Source organism: Coloeus monedula (genome assembly GCF_965178545.1).
Source record: "Coloeus monedula genome assembly, chromosome: 1".
Taxonomy (NCBI): domain Eukaryota; kingdom Metazoa; phylum Chordata; class Aves; order Passeriformes; family Corvidae; genus Coloeus; species Coloeus monedula.
The window spans coordinates 151,293,709-151,310,668 of record NC_138781.1 but is presented as its reverse complement, the minus strand read 5'-3'; the positions used below and the strand labels follow the sequence as shown (position 1 = coordinate 151,310,668).

General features: G+C 38.9%; 1 protein-coding gene across 3 annotated transcripts in view; it reads right to left on the bottom strand.

Annotated features, from left to right (window-relative positions):
- The window catches only part of EFR3A (EFR3 homolog A), a 77,764-nt gene extending 61,239 nt beyond the window's left edge, over positions 1-16,525 (bottom strand). For 2 of the 3 annotated variants that reach the window (XM_082295434.1, XM_082295436.1), the window contains exons 1-3: positions 16,477-16,525; positions 11,964-12,017; positions 6,273-6,353 (exon numbers count right to left, since the gene is read on the bottom strand). In XM_082295434.1, coding sequence (XP_082151560.1) covers positions 6,273-6,285 — 13 coding nt within the window. In that variant the 5' untranslated portion in view covers positions 6,286-6,353; positions 11,964-12,017; positions 16,477-16,525. The remainder of the gene's footprint in view (positions 1-6,272; positions 6,354-11,963; positions 12,018-16,476) is intronic. The other variant, XM_082295435.1, reaches the window with a different exon arrangement.
- Between the last annotated feature and the right edge of the window lie 435 nt (positions 16,526-16,960).

Below are 16,960 nucleotides of genomic sequence, written 5' to 3'. Positions count from 1 at the left end.
CCCAGCTTTGTTGACCTCCTCTGGATATGCTCCAGCCACTCAATCTCTTTCTTGCAGTGAGGGGCACAGAAGTGGACACAGGATTCAAGGTGAGGCCTCACAGCGTCAAGTACAGGGGTAGTCACTGTCCTGGTCCTGCTGGCCACACTACTGCTGACATAGGCCAGGATGCCATTGACGTTCTCGGCCACCTGGGCACACACTGGCTCATGTTCAGCCACTGTTGACCAACACTCACAGGTCCTTTTCTGCCAGCTTTCCAGCCACTCTTCCCCAAACCCACAGCGCTGCATGCTGGAATCAGCATGGAGAGATGCACACCTTGCTATGGTGAAAAGCATGTGAAAAAAGTCTGAATATAAACTTTTTGTGAAAGCAAGAAATGACAATGCCTGTGAAGATACTAACAAGAAGTAGGAAAAAAATCCAAGCTAGTCAAATAATGCTCACCACCAAGCTTCTTCAATTAAGTATTCTTTTCAGAGCCTGTAGCAATTAAAACAAAACACCCAGAAGATACTATCTTTGGGACAGTGCATTTTAAAGACTTCTAATCCATTAAAAGAAAGTTTTCCATTACCTCAGGTTCTCCAGTTGCAATCCTTAAGTTCCACCACCCGTAGTGTTTCCATACTGTCTCTCCTTTCTCCCACCTTTGTTGGTTTCACATAGTAACTTTGTTTTACTTGCCCATTTCTGTTCTCCTCAACACCGCCTCCTCCTTTCCTGCTCTGAGATAGTACCGTCACTCTCTATTTTTAATACAGCATTACAATGACCTAAAACTAATCTGGTTCCAGAGGAAGAAGCTCTATGACATTATGAGTTTTGCTTGTTAACTCCTGTCCTTACTTATATTCCTATTAAGGTGGCCAATGTCACTTACTTCTCTGTCTACTATCACTAAAGCAATACAAAAAAGAGGCTTTAGAAGACTAGAAAGACACATTTACAAAAATCTGCTTGACCCCTCTTCATCACAGCTGGCACTGATAATCTGTTCAGCGGGAAAAAAACGAACGGGCAAAGCCCAACTTTCATTCCTGCCTTCAGTATTTGGGTTGCAGTTGGGAAATGAGTTCTACATGATAAATCCAGCAGCAAAAAAAAAAAAAAAAAAAAAAACAAAAACACAGAGGTTTTGTTTCATCGTACTCCTATTTCTAAACAAATACTGATTTTATACCAAGGTGTTTCATAAATCAGTGAAAAATGTGAAGTAAGTAAACTACTGGACTAAAGCAGACAGGGAGCAAAACAGAGGCTCATAGTGCCATGTGTATTCTCTGAAGCACATGAACTGCTATTATTCCTCCTTCCAGGCAAACAGCAGAGCATGAAGCAGACTCCTAATACTGACAAAACACCCACTGTGCACATCCAGTAACACACCGAGCCAGGAGGACATTCTTTACCTACTATTTAATTCAGAATAAAAGAAATAAAGAAGGAGAGGCATTATCACAGCAACCTCTTTCTACTCCTGCTACTTAACACAAATATTTTAACCTATCTCTGTCCAAATGCCTGGCTCCTCCCAACATCCATGGGTAATGGTGAATGGAGTCCCTCCAGGACAGTGATGATCCTCACACAGAAGTAGCCTCCCAGCTCCACACAATCCTGTTCAAAGCCCAGCTTCACCTTGACCCTAAGCTATTCTCTAACCCAGATGACCCATTTTCAGAATGCTGCATCCTTGAACACTTTCCAGGTGCAGAAGACAGTTGCAGGTGACAGTACTGTAAATGTCATGTGTGCTCAAAGTCCAAGCCAACTAACTTACTTAACACTCCACTGAGACGAGAGACTGCAACACCTGCACCTCTCCTAACACCTTGTTCTCACTTTGTGTCAGGCTAAGGAGCAACACCTAACACAGAAGAAAAGAGGCTGGAGCACCTCTGGATTGAGACGGACACTGAAGGAGAAGAAAGATGCTACAAAAGGCATGGTTGAAAGGTAACACGCTAAGCAGAAACACTTATCCTATCTCCAGGGTGGCCAGAGATGGGTCAGAAACAGTTCTTGAGGGGTGCCATAGGCCTCTGGAGCTTTCAAACTATACTTTTGGTCAGCAGGTTGGCCAGCTACTGGTAAAAATATATATACTTGGCTAAAAGTCTCAGCACTTTGGTCCAGGCTACAGAATGCCTCCCAGATGCTCAAGCTGGTCACACCTTTTCTTCCCAGTCCCAACTCCAGGCAGCACAGCAGACTGACAGGAAATTTCTTTGTGCCACTCTCCCCACACCCAGTTTCAGTTTTAAATTTTCTAATTTAGATGTTCCACATTTCCCATTCCCTTGCACTTCTTCATACTACTGGACATGTGGCCCTCTTTCCCAGCAAGCAAAAGAGTTATTTTTTTGCTTTAACACTGGCTGCTCACTTCTGTTTTGCTACAGGATTTCATGTGGATAAAGCTACTGCCTTGCATACATGAGGATGAGAGGGGTAACAATGAGAAGTTGGGATAAGAGCATAGGCCTGGATACAACTCTAGGAGTTACAATTAATGGAACCTTCACGTTCTCAAGCTTAGGGATTGAGATAGACACATAGGGATTACTTGGCATTTCAGAACACAGTCACTCAAACACCATGAACAGTTCTGCCTTTCAGGAGATGTTTTAATTCCAGGGTCAGCATCACAAAACAAACTGGAATGGCTCCTGAAACACAGGAAAGTTGCCAAGATGTCTAAAGTTCTACCTCCTCGTCAACTGAAATCTGCATTATACTGTAGTCTCTTCTGCTTTGGAAGCTCTTTCTTCCCTACACCAAGAAACTGACGAAAAAGTGTCAAACACTCTCTACTTTTGGAATTTGATGAAGATTTTGTTAGTACTACACATTTTCATTATTTGAAGAGAGCTGTAAGGGTGGCAGTGATAAACTGATCACCTGCCCTACATATGACAAGCCCACTTCAAACCAATGAGTAACTGGTCAACAAACGCTCAGGGTTTCAAGTCCTCTTAGGGGAGTGATAAACACCTGAAACTTTGTGCATTGAAAAAAACACGACTGTAAAGATGCATGAAGAATTTTCCTGATGACTGCTACTTTTTCCATTTTCTTAAGACAATGCCATTTGCTTTCTTAATCCAATCCACAGGGATGGAATACAGCTGTAATGGTAAGAACTTCCAGAATCTTATGCTGCTATCCATCTTTTTCCTCAGAAAAAAAGGATGCTCAGAGCAATTGTGTGACCTCCTCAACACAGATACCCTATGACTGCAGTATGTAGGCTGGGAGGATTTGATTCTCCACTCCTGCCCAGTGGTGCCTTGCAGCTCACACTGCCCAAAGACATGGGGCTGAAACAGACCAGGGAGTAGGTACCACACTGTAATCTGAAGAAAAACAAGGCATGAGAAGCTTTTTGTGAATGAAAAATGCAAGTATGTCATGATTAAAAGTCGTGATGATAAGGAAGCAAAGGTTCACAGGCCTCCTCTCTGGAACCCTCGAAGTTAATGGAGAAGGTAAGCTTAGCTCAGGAGACTAGATTTTAACTAGTTCAGCATAAACCTGATCAGTTTATAGGACATGTAAGAGAGTGTTGTTCTATAGATCCTTCCTTCTATTAAAACATCCCAAATACCCACATAAGCATGGCCAGAGCTTCAAAGACGTTTTACCTTCATTTGAACAAACCCAGCTTCAGACTTCAGTACGTATGCACAGATTTTGAAAAATATTTCCTAATTAAAAGAAAAATGTTCTGTTCACTAGTAGTTCAACACCACATTACATAAATTTTATTTCCTGCACACATACACAGTGTACATGGAAAGTAATGTAAAAAAGAGTGGATGAAAGTTTCTGTGAATCTAGAACCATACTGTGCTATCTACACTGAGAAAACAGTGCAACAGTTCTTCTGAGGCACATACACAGAGGTCAAAACACGACAAAGCATCTGCTCCTGTTCAATAACAAAAATATTTAAACTGTACTGGCATTAATGAAAAATAAAATGCTAAACAAAAATGTTGTAATGTTACTTTGAAAAAGAGTCACAGAGGATACTTAGGCTTCAGAATTCAAATTCTTGCTTAAATGACACCAATCTTCAATTAAGTACGCTGCTTGTGTCTATTCCTACCTGTCTGATTTTCCTACAAAGCATTTACAAAATAAGATATTGCCATTTGGACATGGAAATATACATGTTTCTATTAAAAGAAAAAGAACATTAAAAGTATATGGAATCAAAAAGTTGAAAAAATATCAGTTTACATGTTGTCAAGAACAGGTCCTTGGAGCTGCCAATACACTCAATTTTACATGTTTTCCTTTCTCTGCAAACAGCTTTACCTAGTTCATCCTGCCCTCACAAAAGAGCAGCTTTTGAAACCAGCAAACAGAATGCAACAACTTTTCAGTTATTCATAGTTTTAAACATAGACATGAAAGACACAAGTTTCACTGAAAAAACCCCCACCTCCTTCCAGGTTAATCCAAATTACAAAACATCCTCATGGTTGTTATCTTTCCCCTTAGTTCTAAAGAGCACTTTGTCTCGAATTCAGGTTTCCCTCAAGAACTGAAAAGCAGCTCAGCAGCTCTTCTCCCGAACAGCGGCATATAAGGTTAGAACACGTGCCTATCTAGAGCCACATATCCCAGCTGATTAAAAAGCAATTTCTCCCCTCCTGTAATGTCTAATGAGTCAGAGAATAACACAGACACAGTGGATTTGCTCTTCTGGGCACCTTCAGTACCTAAAGACTCTGTATGTCCCTTTACTACCACAACTTCTGTTTCTCACCACACTGAACTGACCAGCCTAGAAGATGGTCAGTGTAGAAGACAGACAGCTTTGTATTTACACATATACACCTTGTTAACCAGTAAATCTTGGGGTGTCTCAGTTTTCTGTAGAAAGCAGACAGGACATCCGTAAGAACACAGGCTCATTTGCTTCTGCAGCAACCCAGCAGTTCTTGCCCACAACCAGTACTTCTAACCACACCGCAATTCCAACATCAGACTCAATTTGCAAAAATTATGTTTTGTCAGTTCTGAGGAACTTCAAGCTCATGTCTAAACCAATGTCAGGAACAAATCACAAACTCATTTAATAAAAAAAACCACAAGCACATAGAAAGTCTTGAAAACAGCTCGTACTGCATTTATTACAAGAGAACTCTGCTAGCTCAATCATGCCAGACACAGACCAATTACAATAAGTATTCATGCTTTATTACATATAAAGTTCATAAGCAGGGTATCAGCATCCTAGAGTCCTTTTCTAATCAGTAGACAGTTACATTCTAGTTTAATAAACCCAAGAAAATTTGTTTTAAATGCATAAATTATTGGGTATTTGTTGGTGCACCTCTAACAAAATACCCACGAACCTTTATCTTCACTGATTTCTTTACCTATTAACAGCTTTACAAAAGTATCAGGAAGGAGCTTTGATTAGTACAATTATATAAATAAGTGTTAGATTGGAATTCCTTATTCTTGTACTAACAAATGAGTAAGCTTTCTCAAACCACAATTAAAGACTCGGGGTGCCCATTTTCAACCAAAGTACAGACTGTTATCAACAAAATACCATAACAGGTCCAATTCAGAATCACAACTGTGCTCCTCTTGAAAAACGAAAGGACTGAGACCTCTAACAGATCTCAAGCTGGACCTGAAAACAAAGTCTGAGTTATACAGGGGCCAACTATTTTTTGAAGTCTTGGGGTCTACAAGTCGTTAGACGAGGAATCACAGAATTGTAGAATATTCTGAGTACAAAGAGACGCAAAAAGGATCGCTCCCGGTCCTGCGCAGGACAGCCCCAAGAATCACAGTGTGTGCCTGAGAGCATTGTCCAAATGCTTCTTGAACTTCTGGCAGACTTGGAAGCGTCTCATTTATCTACCTACTCCATCTTTTATTCATTCCTGTCTAATTCCTGCCTGATCATGAATAATGTAACTTTCTAGAAATGAAATAGCATTATTCGAAAGCCACGGGTGGTGTACACAGCTAACTTTCATCTTCAGCAATTCACAAGGAACGTGATTCCCTGGAGAGCCACTGAGGTTCACAGTGGCCAAGTGTGGGAAGGAAAGTCCATATATCAAGGAAAGGGAAAGCCAAAATACTTCTAAAAGCAGTTCATTCTGGCTTTTCCAGAGACATGCATTTAATCACATAATCGAAATCTTACCCCCGCTCCCCAAAATCAATTTTGCTTTGTTGTCATGCACAAAAAATAGGACACTCACATGCATAATCAGCATGAGCCTTCTTACCCTTTCGTCCCATGATTCAGAAATCAATAGCAAACAAGGCTGCACATGAAGATTAATCGATTGATAGTTGCAAAGCGATTTCTGTAAATAACAATGACAGCCATATTTTAATAAAGCCCGAAAAAATGACTAAGCTACATTTTAACATTTGGTGAAAGGTCCACGTACAGTTCAAAAGCACACAAAGGCTTGGATGGGCACCGAATGAAGTGCATCTCTACAGCATTCGATTTTTTATGTTAGATGCCCAGGTTGTGTGCACATAAGTAACAACAGCTGAAAAAATAAATTCTTCAGATTTTGACAAGGAATGGATGAAACACAATTATTCATTTCTTGGTCATGTTGAAGTGTGTTCCAAAACAAATGGAAGAAATGGAAGGATGAATGATGAGAGTGATGTCACTCATCATGTCTTGTCATAATACAAGTGGTTTTGACTCTCTGTGGAACTGCTCCTAAACATTAACTTTCCCAAGTGGGGTTAGGATGATGGGTACACAGAAATGACAGCTAACAGAAAACAGAAAAGGAACCCTTGCTCCAAATTAACAAGTCTTAAAGAAATCCATGTATATTCATTAAATATGGAAGCACCAATTTGACAGCACACAAAGTTGCATAAGGTACCATGCTTTTAGATGTACTAAAAGCTACAGTTTTCCATCTGCAAGTTCCTGTTTTGTTTCTTTTCTCAGCTTAATCGAAGATATATTTGGAGAAGTTACTACTTTTTCTTTTCAGTGTAGAAAAGACAGTTACCTAAATATCTGAAAAAACCCCATATCCAAGTGTTGACATACTGAAAGTATTTCTTGCATATTATTATGCACAGAATCGATAGTATTATAATAGTTACAGACATTCTGAAATACAGTTATTTTCCTTTTCTGGCCTAGGTCTAGCAAGTGTCAAACTGCTGAAGGAAGCCGATACTACGACCTTCCCCTGGCAGCTGTTTTCCAAGTTCCCATGTCCCCAAAGTTAGGTTAGTAGCTCAAAAGGACATTATACAGGGCTTCTGATGTTTCTCATCCTAAGATACCAGAATCAGGCAGCAAACAATAATTTCAGATACCTCCTGATGTAACTCTTCTGTAATAGCTGAAATATGAAAATGTTACAGAATTATAACATATTTAACACTGTTTTAAGTAGTCGACAATGCTGTCATAAAATTAAGAGGGTTTCTCCTGCCTTTAAAATAAATTAGGCAATTACAAAAAATATTTGAAGTAGCAGGTCCCATTTTAAAGTGTGAAGGCTACATGAGAAACATATTCCAGACGAGGAAAAAAGTACGCTGGATGGAAAGAGTGGAGTAATTAATAAGAGACAGTAATTAATAAGAACTATGGCTTGATTTTCACTAAAAACATTAGAAAGCTTAGTCCTTTAAATATTTATTTAGACACATTTAGGAACACATCTCTAGCCACTGGTATTTCAGAATTTTATTTCCCAGGGAAATAAATCTTCCCTTCCCATTACCAGTCTTTTTAATATTTACTTATTATATACACACAATAAAAACTAGAATCACAAAACACAAATAAATGAATTTCCCAAAACTGTTGGGAGGGGAGAAAACCAAAACGAGGAAGTTATCTGCCACTTAAAATGTGTTAAAAATGTTAAATGCCAGTTAAGAATTCACTCATTTCAAATTCCATTTCAAGTGCTGTTTTCCCTCCTACACTTGGCAAGAAAGTTCTGTTCACGCAGAAAATTATAATTTTATAAGTTTGATGGGTATTTTTGGGTTTGAGGGAGGGGTGGGTCATTTATTTGTTTAAAGACTATGAAGTAACACAACGAAAGCAGTAGCATGCATGAATACAGAAGTTAACAAGCACTACTCAATTGTTCCATCTTCTGTCTGCTTTCACCATGCACAAAGCAAGGAAGCCAACAGCACACTCCACCTGCTGTCAGAGAAGCAGCCTCTGCACAGACAAGGGGCAAAAAGCCACATGGAGTTTGGGAGCTGAGGAAACAAAATGTTACGTAGTTTAATGAGAAATAATCTGCACTGGGCATGCTTGGAGCCATTCTGAAGACACCAAAACGGCCTCTTCACTGTAACCAAGAACAGGCCAAATCACAGAATATTTTCCACATAGCTAATATATGTACCTCTTAAATCAGAATGGTCCCTTTCCAACTGGCAAATATTTGACAGAAGAGTGTGGGAGGTGTTCACATTACTAAATTTCACAGCAGTAATTCAAAGGAAGAATGTGGGGAAATTACATTTGGCAAAATCCTTGTTTTTATTTATTTGTTCTCTTATGTTACAGTCAGTCATAAGGACCTGCTAATCAGCTGTTAAAAACTATTTAACTAACAATTATTATTAACAAAACTTTGAAAACCAAAGGTTTTCATATATATATATTTCAAATATAGATAATTATGTTAATGGCATAAGCCAAAAGAGAAAAGAATAAACTAAGAAAAAGTTAAAAAAAGTCACACATAGAGCCACCACAAGTAAAATACATTCTTACAGTCAACACGTGCTCTCATCTGTGCTACACAAAATTCTTCTAGTTCAATTAATTTAATTTTATGATAAAATCTGCCTTTAAGTAAAACATTTAATTGAAGTCAGGCAATACATCCAGTAAGTAGGTTAGCTGTTTCTAGAAAAGAAAAACCTCATTATCTACCAAGCTGTTTTTCAAACATCTGATTAAGTGTGAATATCCAGAACATAACGTTAAAAAAGAAGAGAGCCTTCAACAGATATTTTGATATGACTTAGCTGTTGCTTCTTCTCCTTAGCAGAAGCATTTGTAACATTTCAATCCAAATGCAGCCAACAAAAAAAAACCTACTAAAACTGCCCATGTTCCAAAACAGAAGTATGCTAAATGAAATTATCTGCACAAATTATTCAACAGGGAAATTGAGAGCACAAAAGCCAAGTGAGAAACACACACTGCCTGTACTGCAAAGGCCATCCAGTAATGAGTTCTTTGGTTTTCCTTTTAAATAAAAGCACTATTTAATCTTTTACTCCAGAGTTCTTTGGGATAAAGCACAGCTTTAAGAGTTACTTGAACAGCTGTGGTTCAAACCTACTCCTACTGTACTATAACAGAAATGAGGAAACACATTTGCTTTCCCAACATTTCAGAATTTGCATTTCAACTTCAGCTTAAGACACTATCCATGTCTGTAACCATTCGCATCAATGCCCGTGTTATTTGCACAAGAGAAACTCATAAACATAAAAAGTACAGGGAAAAGCTACACGTTGGCAAAGTTGATACAAATGCTGCAGCAATGATAGAGCATCACACCTCCATTACAGATGTCAACACAAATGCCATGTCATGGCTAGTCAAAGCCAAGCGCTTTTACATCTCAAGGTTAAGAGAGCGGACTGAACATTTTCTATTTGGGCTATTACAACTGCACTGAGATTAAGATCTTAACATTTTTTAGGACTCAATGCAGCACTAATGCCCACATTCCTAAGTGGGATCACTAAGCAGAAACATCAATAGGAAATGTGAAAATTCAAGTATGCAATGAACAAGTCGTGCAGAGCCCAGCATCCACGGCTGAGCTGAGGTTCAATGAGAAGAGCATCCATCACCTCTGGCTAATGACCTTTGTTCATCTCTCCCCCTCTCAGTACCACCGCCCAGTTCTGACTAGTGCCTGTTTTTTCACAATTAATGTTGAAGGAGTTAAAAAGCATATTGTCCTGTCAATGTTTCATGCACAATGATTTCAATACTGACTTCTAAAGTGTCACCAGGAACAGCTGAAGTCCCCAGAAAGACTAATTAAGTTCTTACTCAGTCTTTATGTAATATCAGTATCTGGACTTCTTGTGATATTCCAGAAACCACCTTTAGACCTATAAATTCATTCAATTAATGTATTAAAAGAAAAAAAAAAAGAAGGGGGGGAGAGCAAAATTACCACCAGGAACACAGACCCAGAAAACAAAGAACAAAGGAGGAGAATAGTGGATGAGGGAGTTGGTCAGTATGACCCAAGAACTCCATCAAAATTTCCTGTTAACTAGATATTATTTTTGTACTTCATTTGTAAAGAACTCATTGTAACATGACAGAAAACATTTTTGGAAAGTATCTCACTGTAACAGCCTTTTCTAGTTTTTATTCCTAAAGACGGTCAATGCACTTCTTGATGTGTGGGAGAACTCCATAAGAAAAGAAAATAAAATAAACACACAAAACACTCCCAGCCTTTAGAAACAAGTTTTTAAGATTTCATGGACAAGTAAGATTTCAAAGTAACACTGTAGCAGCAGCCTGTTTCATCAGTATGCTCTGAAAAGAATCCTATGGAATCTTTAGAGAAGCCTAAATTAGCAGCCAGAAGATTTCCTTTTCACATGCAACAGAGTTGGACTCCTGAAGGCTCTATTTCTATTGATTAAAAGTACAACCAGACACAAAAGGATGCTTGATTGCCTTAAAATCCAATCCAATCATAGTTCTTCATAGCCATAACTTTTGGAAACAAAATATTATGAAATTACTGTTATTTCACAAGAATTGCAATACACACGTCTGCCTTTCCCTTCACCCATGCACTTAAACTCATTAATACAGGCAAAGATAAATAAATGGCTGTGTAGATCTCAGTGTCACGCTACAGATAAATACTGCAATCAGTTCTTTTGGTTCCCTTTAATTCCCATCTGACTGTAGTAATGCAAACTCTACATGCATTGATATTAATGACCCCAAACATAAGAACAGAAAAAAATCTTATTTTTCCATCCTATTTGGTTAAAAAAAAGCCCACACACTCCTTTACATGACAAGTGTGACATATCTTCCTTACAGTAAGGTATTTTACATAACAGTGGTTCAAACAACACAACACAGAACTACTGTAAGGCACTTCCAGTACCCACAGTCACAGCTGATTACAAATCACAGCCAAGAACAAATGCTCAAAGACTTCCTCATGAAATTAAACATCCAAAAATTCATTACAAACCTGTATAATTAAAATGCACTCAGTATGACTGGTACTGTAATTTTATGAAAACAGTCTGCTTTATCCAAAGACTGATGTTAGCAATCTTACTAGAGATCATGTAGAATGTTTCTCTAAATAGAAAATAGAAAAAATAATTAAAGAATTCATTAAATGTATACTTTTGTAACACATTTTATAATGTGATCCTTTGTGTTAGAGAAATTTGCTACTCTTGAAGGTAAATAATTTGATTTGTAGAAACATTTGCCTCAAAAATCTCACTTAACTTTGAATGTCAAAAAATTGAAGTCTTATTGCTTTTTATCCTAAATTCTATTTTCTATAAACACTAGTTGCAATTTTCCAAATATAGGATTATAGCTGCATCAAAATACAGCTTTTATTCAAAAGTATCTCCTTTATTTTTTGAATACAACTATTTCAGAACATAGTCTAAATCACAAAATTCAATTTTATAATGTGAGGTTCTGACGAAAAATGCAATTGCAGAGCCCATATTGTTATTTGAATAATATATGGATATTTACAAAAGCAGAGACCAGATAATGTTAAGATCTTAAAACTCTTAAAAATTACAAGTATAATGTTTCTTTTTACATTTGAATTTTTTTTAGCATTTTTAAACCCCAAAGAAAATACCTTAACAGTTAGCATCCCTAAATATTGTCTTAATGTACTTAGGATAAGAATACTTACTGCTAGGCATTGTTAATCGGGGATCTGTCTTCAGTTTTGCAAAAACATAGTAAACTATAAAGAAAACAAACAAACAAACAAAGTCAAGACTATGTTTAGACAATTTACATCCAAATATGCTCAGTAATTTATGCAGAATGAACCCAAGTCACATTCTTCAGCTCCTATACCAAAGAGGCTGTCACCACAGAAACCCAGATATTCTTTTATCTGACCAGACTAGATGTAGGTTTTTCCAGTTCTTGAAATGCAGTCATTCTGTGCTTGCCTTTGATGCCGGAGTAAACGTTTTTCTGTTGTGTATTGTGACCTTTCCAAGTGCCACTGTTTGGGATGCTAAATCCTGCACAGTCTCACAGGATGCTTCCACTTCAGATGTAAACCACAGCACTACCCTGTTAAAATGCCTGTGAGAGGTTTCTGTTCAACACTATGAAAAACAACTGAAAAACCTGTGTGGCACTTTCTACGGCTTTCTTCTCCCAGCATTAAAAAAGGCAGATTTTAGATCAGAGTGCAACCTTCTATACTTGTTGCAATTAAATATATTCATTAAATTAACTCATCTGAAGTTACAACAATCTATTTCAGAAATAAAAGTATCCCAATCTACTGTTCAATTAATTAGCACTAAAATGCAAATCATTTGAAGATTTTTCTGTATTAAAGCAGTGCATTTGGGTTTTACTAGTTGCCAAATGCAAATTCCCCACAAATGTACTTTTCCACAAATAAGAACAAAATCTCAGATACTGTGTTGCTGTCATCAAAAAGAAAATAAAAATTTAAATAAAAAATATTCAGCTAATAATTGTATGTATATCCACACCGAAAAATTGTAATTCCGAGACTGATAATGTGAGAATAAACACTGAATTTGGTCAACATATGTTTTAATGACCACATATTAAAGCAGTGCTCATAGTTGCTAAAAATAAATTTTATTCTCGTTGTATATGGATTTCAATCAAAGGTTCCAATTTGCTGACGGCAACTGGGATTAAAAATAGTACTTCAAAGTAAGTTATTTAAAATATCGCATCTATTAGAAAGCTGTATGTCCCTCTCCAAGGACAGAGTGAGAAGCAGCATAATTTTATAAAAGGAAATGTGCTATGGATTGTCATGTCCAGCAGACACATGGAAAAGCAAAATCTCTAATTCAGAATGTACTTATGTACTTAGCTGAAACATTACAGGAAACAGATTTACTGACATGTAGGAAAATAAAAATGCAGACAACCTGGTGAGAGTTTCAGGGAGTCAAATGCCAGAGACTCAGAGTGTTTTACAGACAATCACCAGCAATCAGGAATTCAATACATTTTTCTAGAACATTACCACTGCTGCTGCCAGCAAAGTCAACTCACTTTCAGAAGATTTTTAGGGGACTTTTTTGCAGAAATTACTAGAAAATTTGCATTATCAACTATGACAAATAGAAAATATCTGGTTCTGTTTTTAAATAACTCGCTGGATTTTTATTTATTTTATGATCTGTAACAGGACCAAAAATTCCATATGGAGGTGGCCTGACTCTACATGCAGAACAGACCACACAATTTTCTCTCCATAAAGTCTTCAATTGCTGTCTCATTTGGCCTAGGACAAAGTTTAATCCACAGATGCTGTCACCTGTTAGCAGAACAGAACTAAACTAAACCAAGAAGCTTTCCACCACGAGTGTACTCAGCTTTTTGTCACTGAACTAAAATTTTACATAACAAGAGAGGGGAAAAAAATCCCCACAGAATCTGATGAAATAGAACATAGCTAATTAAAAGAAAGCTACAGAAAATAATGTGATACTACTTAGTTATCTAGTCTAACACTTACTATTTAACATATCCCATGTCAATTTGTGACATCTGACACATCATGAGATGCAATTTATGGATGTTAAGTACTATATAATGCTTCCTTTACCAAAGCAACCAACTCCTGGATATTAAAAAGGTAAATAAAATCATATCTACTTTTCTGTGGAGGGCTAAAAGTTATTGTGTTTTTCCTAAGGATAAAACAATAGTTCTAAATGCAATTATAATCAAAGTGCAAAGATAGTAAATGTACCTTAACAGGCAGACGAACACTTGCAAGACACATAAAAGCCATTCTTCTGAAGAACTTTCAGTTTCATTCTGAGAAGATTTTACACCATTTGGCTAGGAGAGGCTAGGAAACCCAACGTGAATCCATTGTTCATCAGAAAAAGGATAAAAATGCACTTTGTTTGACTTTTTTTTTTTCCCATTAACTAACTGGGATATGAATGTAAAGGATAGTTTATAAGAAAAATATTTGTTATTATCACAAGATTCCAGAAGTGTCATTGAAAGCCAAACAGAAAAGCAAAGACTGTTTTCCTGTCTGCCCTAAAACAATGGGGCTCTTTAAAAGACCTAAAATAGAAAAATTTATATAACCTTGTGCTACAGGTAAAGAAATGGATTCAGCATGCCTGGGTTTTTGTATTTTCTTTCAGTAAGCCCTTGTTGTGTTATTTTATTACGTAACACCACAAATGTTTAACTTGATTTTGGGTCTCCAAAATGAAATTGCCAGCTGGGCTCCTATTCATTCCTCCAACTTAAGCCAAATAAGGGCATAGGCTTAAGCACCTCTGAACGGCCACACAACTCAAGCTACGCAGACATTAACTGAAAAATTAAAAATCCACTGCACAGTTTTTACATCACTTAGTTCTCCACTCCTATATCCTCTTTGAAAAATTAATCAATGCCTTTAGCTTTGAAAGTAGGCAAATGGCCAGTGCAATGCAAGATTAATAAATCACATGTTCATTCCTAAATATAGATAGTTAAGCTCCAACTATTATTCCCAGAACACAAAAAATGCATTATAAAATGGATTTGCACACCCCAGTGTAATACTGGGTACCTGACTTCAGTCTGAATTAGTTTTTTCAGGTGGAGAAGCATGAGGCTGGGTGAATTAATTGAGACTACCCTGCTCTCTTACCTATGAGAGAATGCAACTACAGAAAACATTGTTTGTTTTTACTTTAAAAAACTAAATATCTTCAAAGTTGTTTAAAAATTGTGTGGTAACTTTACAAGGATTACTTCCTTACAGAGTTAGGCTGGGCAGTTAAAAGTCACTGATATCAACCAAAGCTGTTCCTAAGCCACGCTCTTTGTAATTTAGATTTTATAATTAGAATTGCAATCCCTTTTCATTACACTTGAAGTTCAATTGCCAGCTCTGGTGGGTATTCTCACACCTCCTGCAACTTGCATGCAATATAAAATTTGTTCATTCCTTCCTACTGCACAAGTCTGGAGCAGAAGTAGAGAGAAGCTACTGTCACTGTCCATCATGAACCGCAAACATTTGCAATATGTAAAACAGTTGTTTAATCACAGACTGTATTCTAATTTCATTCTTGTGAGATTTTTCCTGAATCCGTAATTAATCGCATTCTAACAGCCTCTTTCAGACAAGTATTAAAAGTGCTATTAAAAGGCTTAAATAAAACGTATGGATAAGCCTTTAGGCCTATCGGGGCACTACAATCAATATTTCAACTCCAAACCACCAATTTCTCACAGAAATTTAACCATATGTTTAAGAGCATCAACACCGAATCTTCCAGCAAGATGCCCTGAAGTTACTTGAGAAACATTTCAAATTACTTAGAATGAATTACAAATGCTTTAGGAAGTAACTACCTGTAAAATCCCAAAGCCTTGGTTGTTAACTCTGGTTTTAGTTTACCTACTCAATTTGCACAGCAAACATTGATGTAGCTTTGCAAAGTATAACATCTGGGCTAGCAAACTGGATTTTGATATAGCAACTAAAACTCTGGTTTAAAGTTACAGGCTTTTCCATAAGTTCTACAACAGCATAGAGACAACCCACACCGGCATCTTTTCTCCCTTGTATCTCAGCTCAAAGGACCAGGGGATACATTTCTAGATGTATTCAAAAAGAGACGTTGCACTAGTTTTCAGTAACAGGATTTGGGAACCCACACCTAAATTATCTAAAGCATGGCTCCGTGATGCACAATTAACTTTAAAGACGAAGCCACCAAAGTTCACACTGTCGTCTCCTGTCAACCTGCATTGTGTTCGATTAATATCTCGCTGTGTTAAGGTCCATTTGAGGAAAACCTGCTGAGGGAAATCCCAAAGCCACAACCCTGCCCGGTAAAAGCGGGGGGTCCGCTCGCTGTCCCCAGCCCTGCTGTCCCCACAACTCCCGTGCCGAGCAGCTCTTCCGCCGGGACCGCGTACCGCAGAGCCCACAGGGACACCCCGAGCCGCTGCCACGGCGGGTCCGGGCTGAGGCGATGCCCTGAGGCTTCTTCTCCCGCACCAGCCGGGCGGCCCGAGCCTGCCACCACCCCCTCAGCGCCCACCTCTCTGGCGCGTCCTCCCCGCTCCCAAGCGTGGAGAAGGGGAAAGAAGCGGGAGATCGCGACGAGGAGGCGACTGCGAAGGCGAACACGAATAACGGGAGCGCTGCCCGGCTGCCCCAAACTCACCTCAACCTCCGCTCCGGCTCGGTTTAGCAGCCGCCATCTTCCCCCCCCCCGTCCCGTTGGTTCTCCGTAGCGCGGTGCACGCCGGGAGCTGTAGTTCTATCAGGAGTTGTTCCGTGCCCTTTTTCGCCCATCCGTCTCACACAGAGGGTTCCCCAAGAGGTCGCGGCGGATGCAGAAGCGCCCAGACACGGCACGAGGGGATATCCCACAGGCACGAGGCCGGCTGAGCACCGCCAGGCACTGGCCGGACGAGCGGAGGCCGCCGAGGCGGACCACAACTCCCAGAGGCCCTTGCGGCGTGGGCTCGCCGGCTCCTGGGGGCGGTGCTCCCCGTGTCACGTGCCCGGCTCCCCGGCGTGAGGGCTGTTCGGTGCCGCGGGCGGGACTTGGGGCCGCTGCCCGGCGGGCCCAGCTCGGGGTCGGGGTGGGCTGGGCTCTTCTCAACCATTCACTGAAGGAAGAGGCAGGGCAGGGCGAGCGGTGC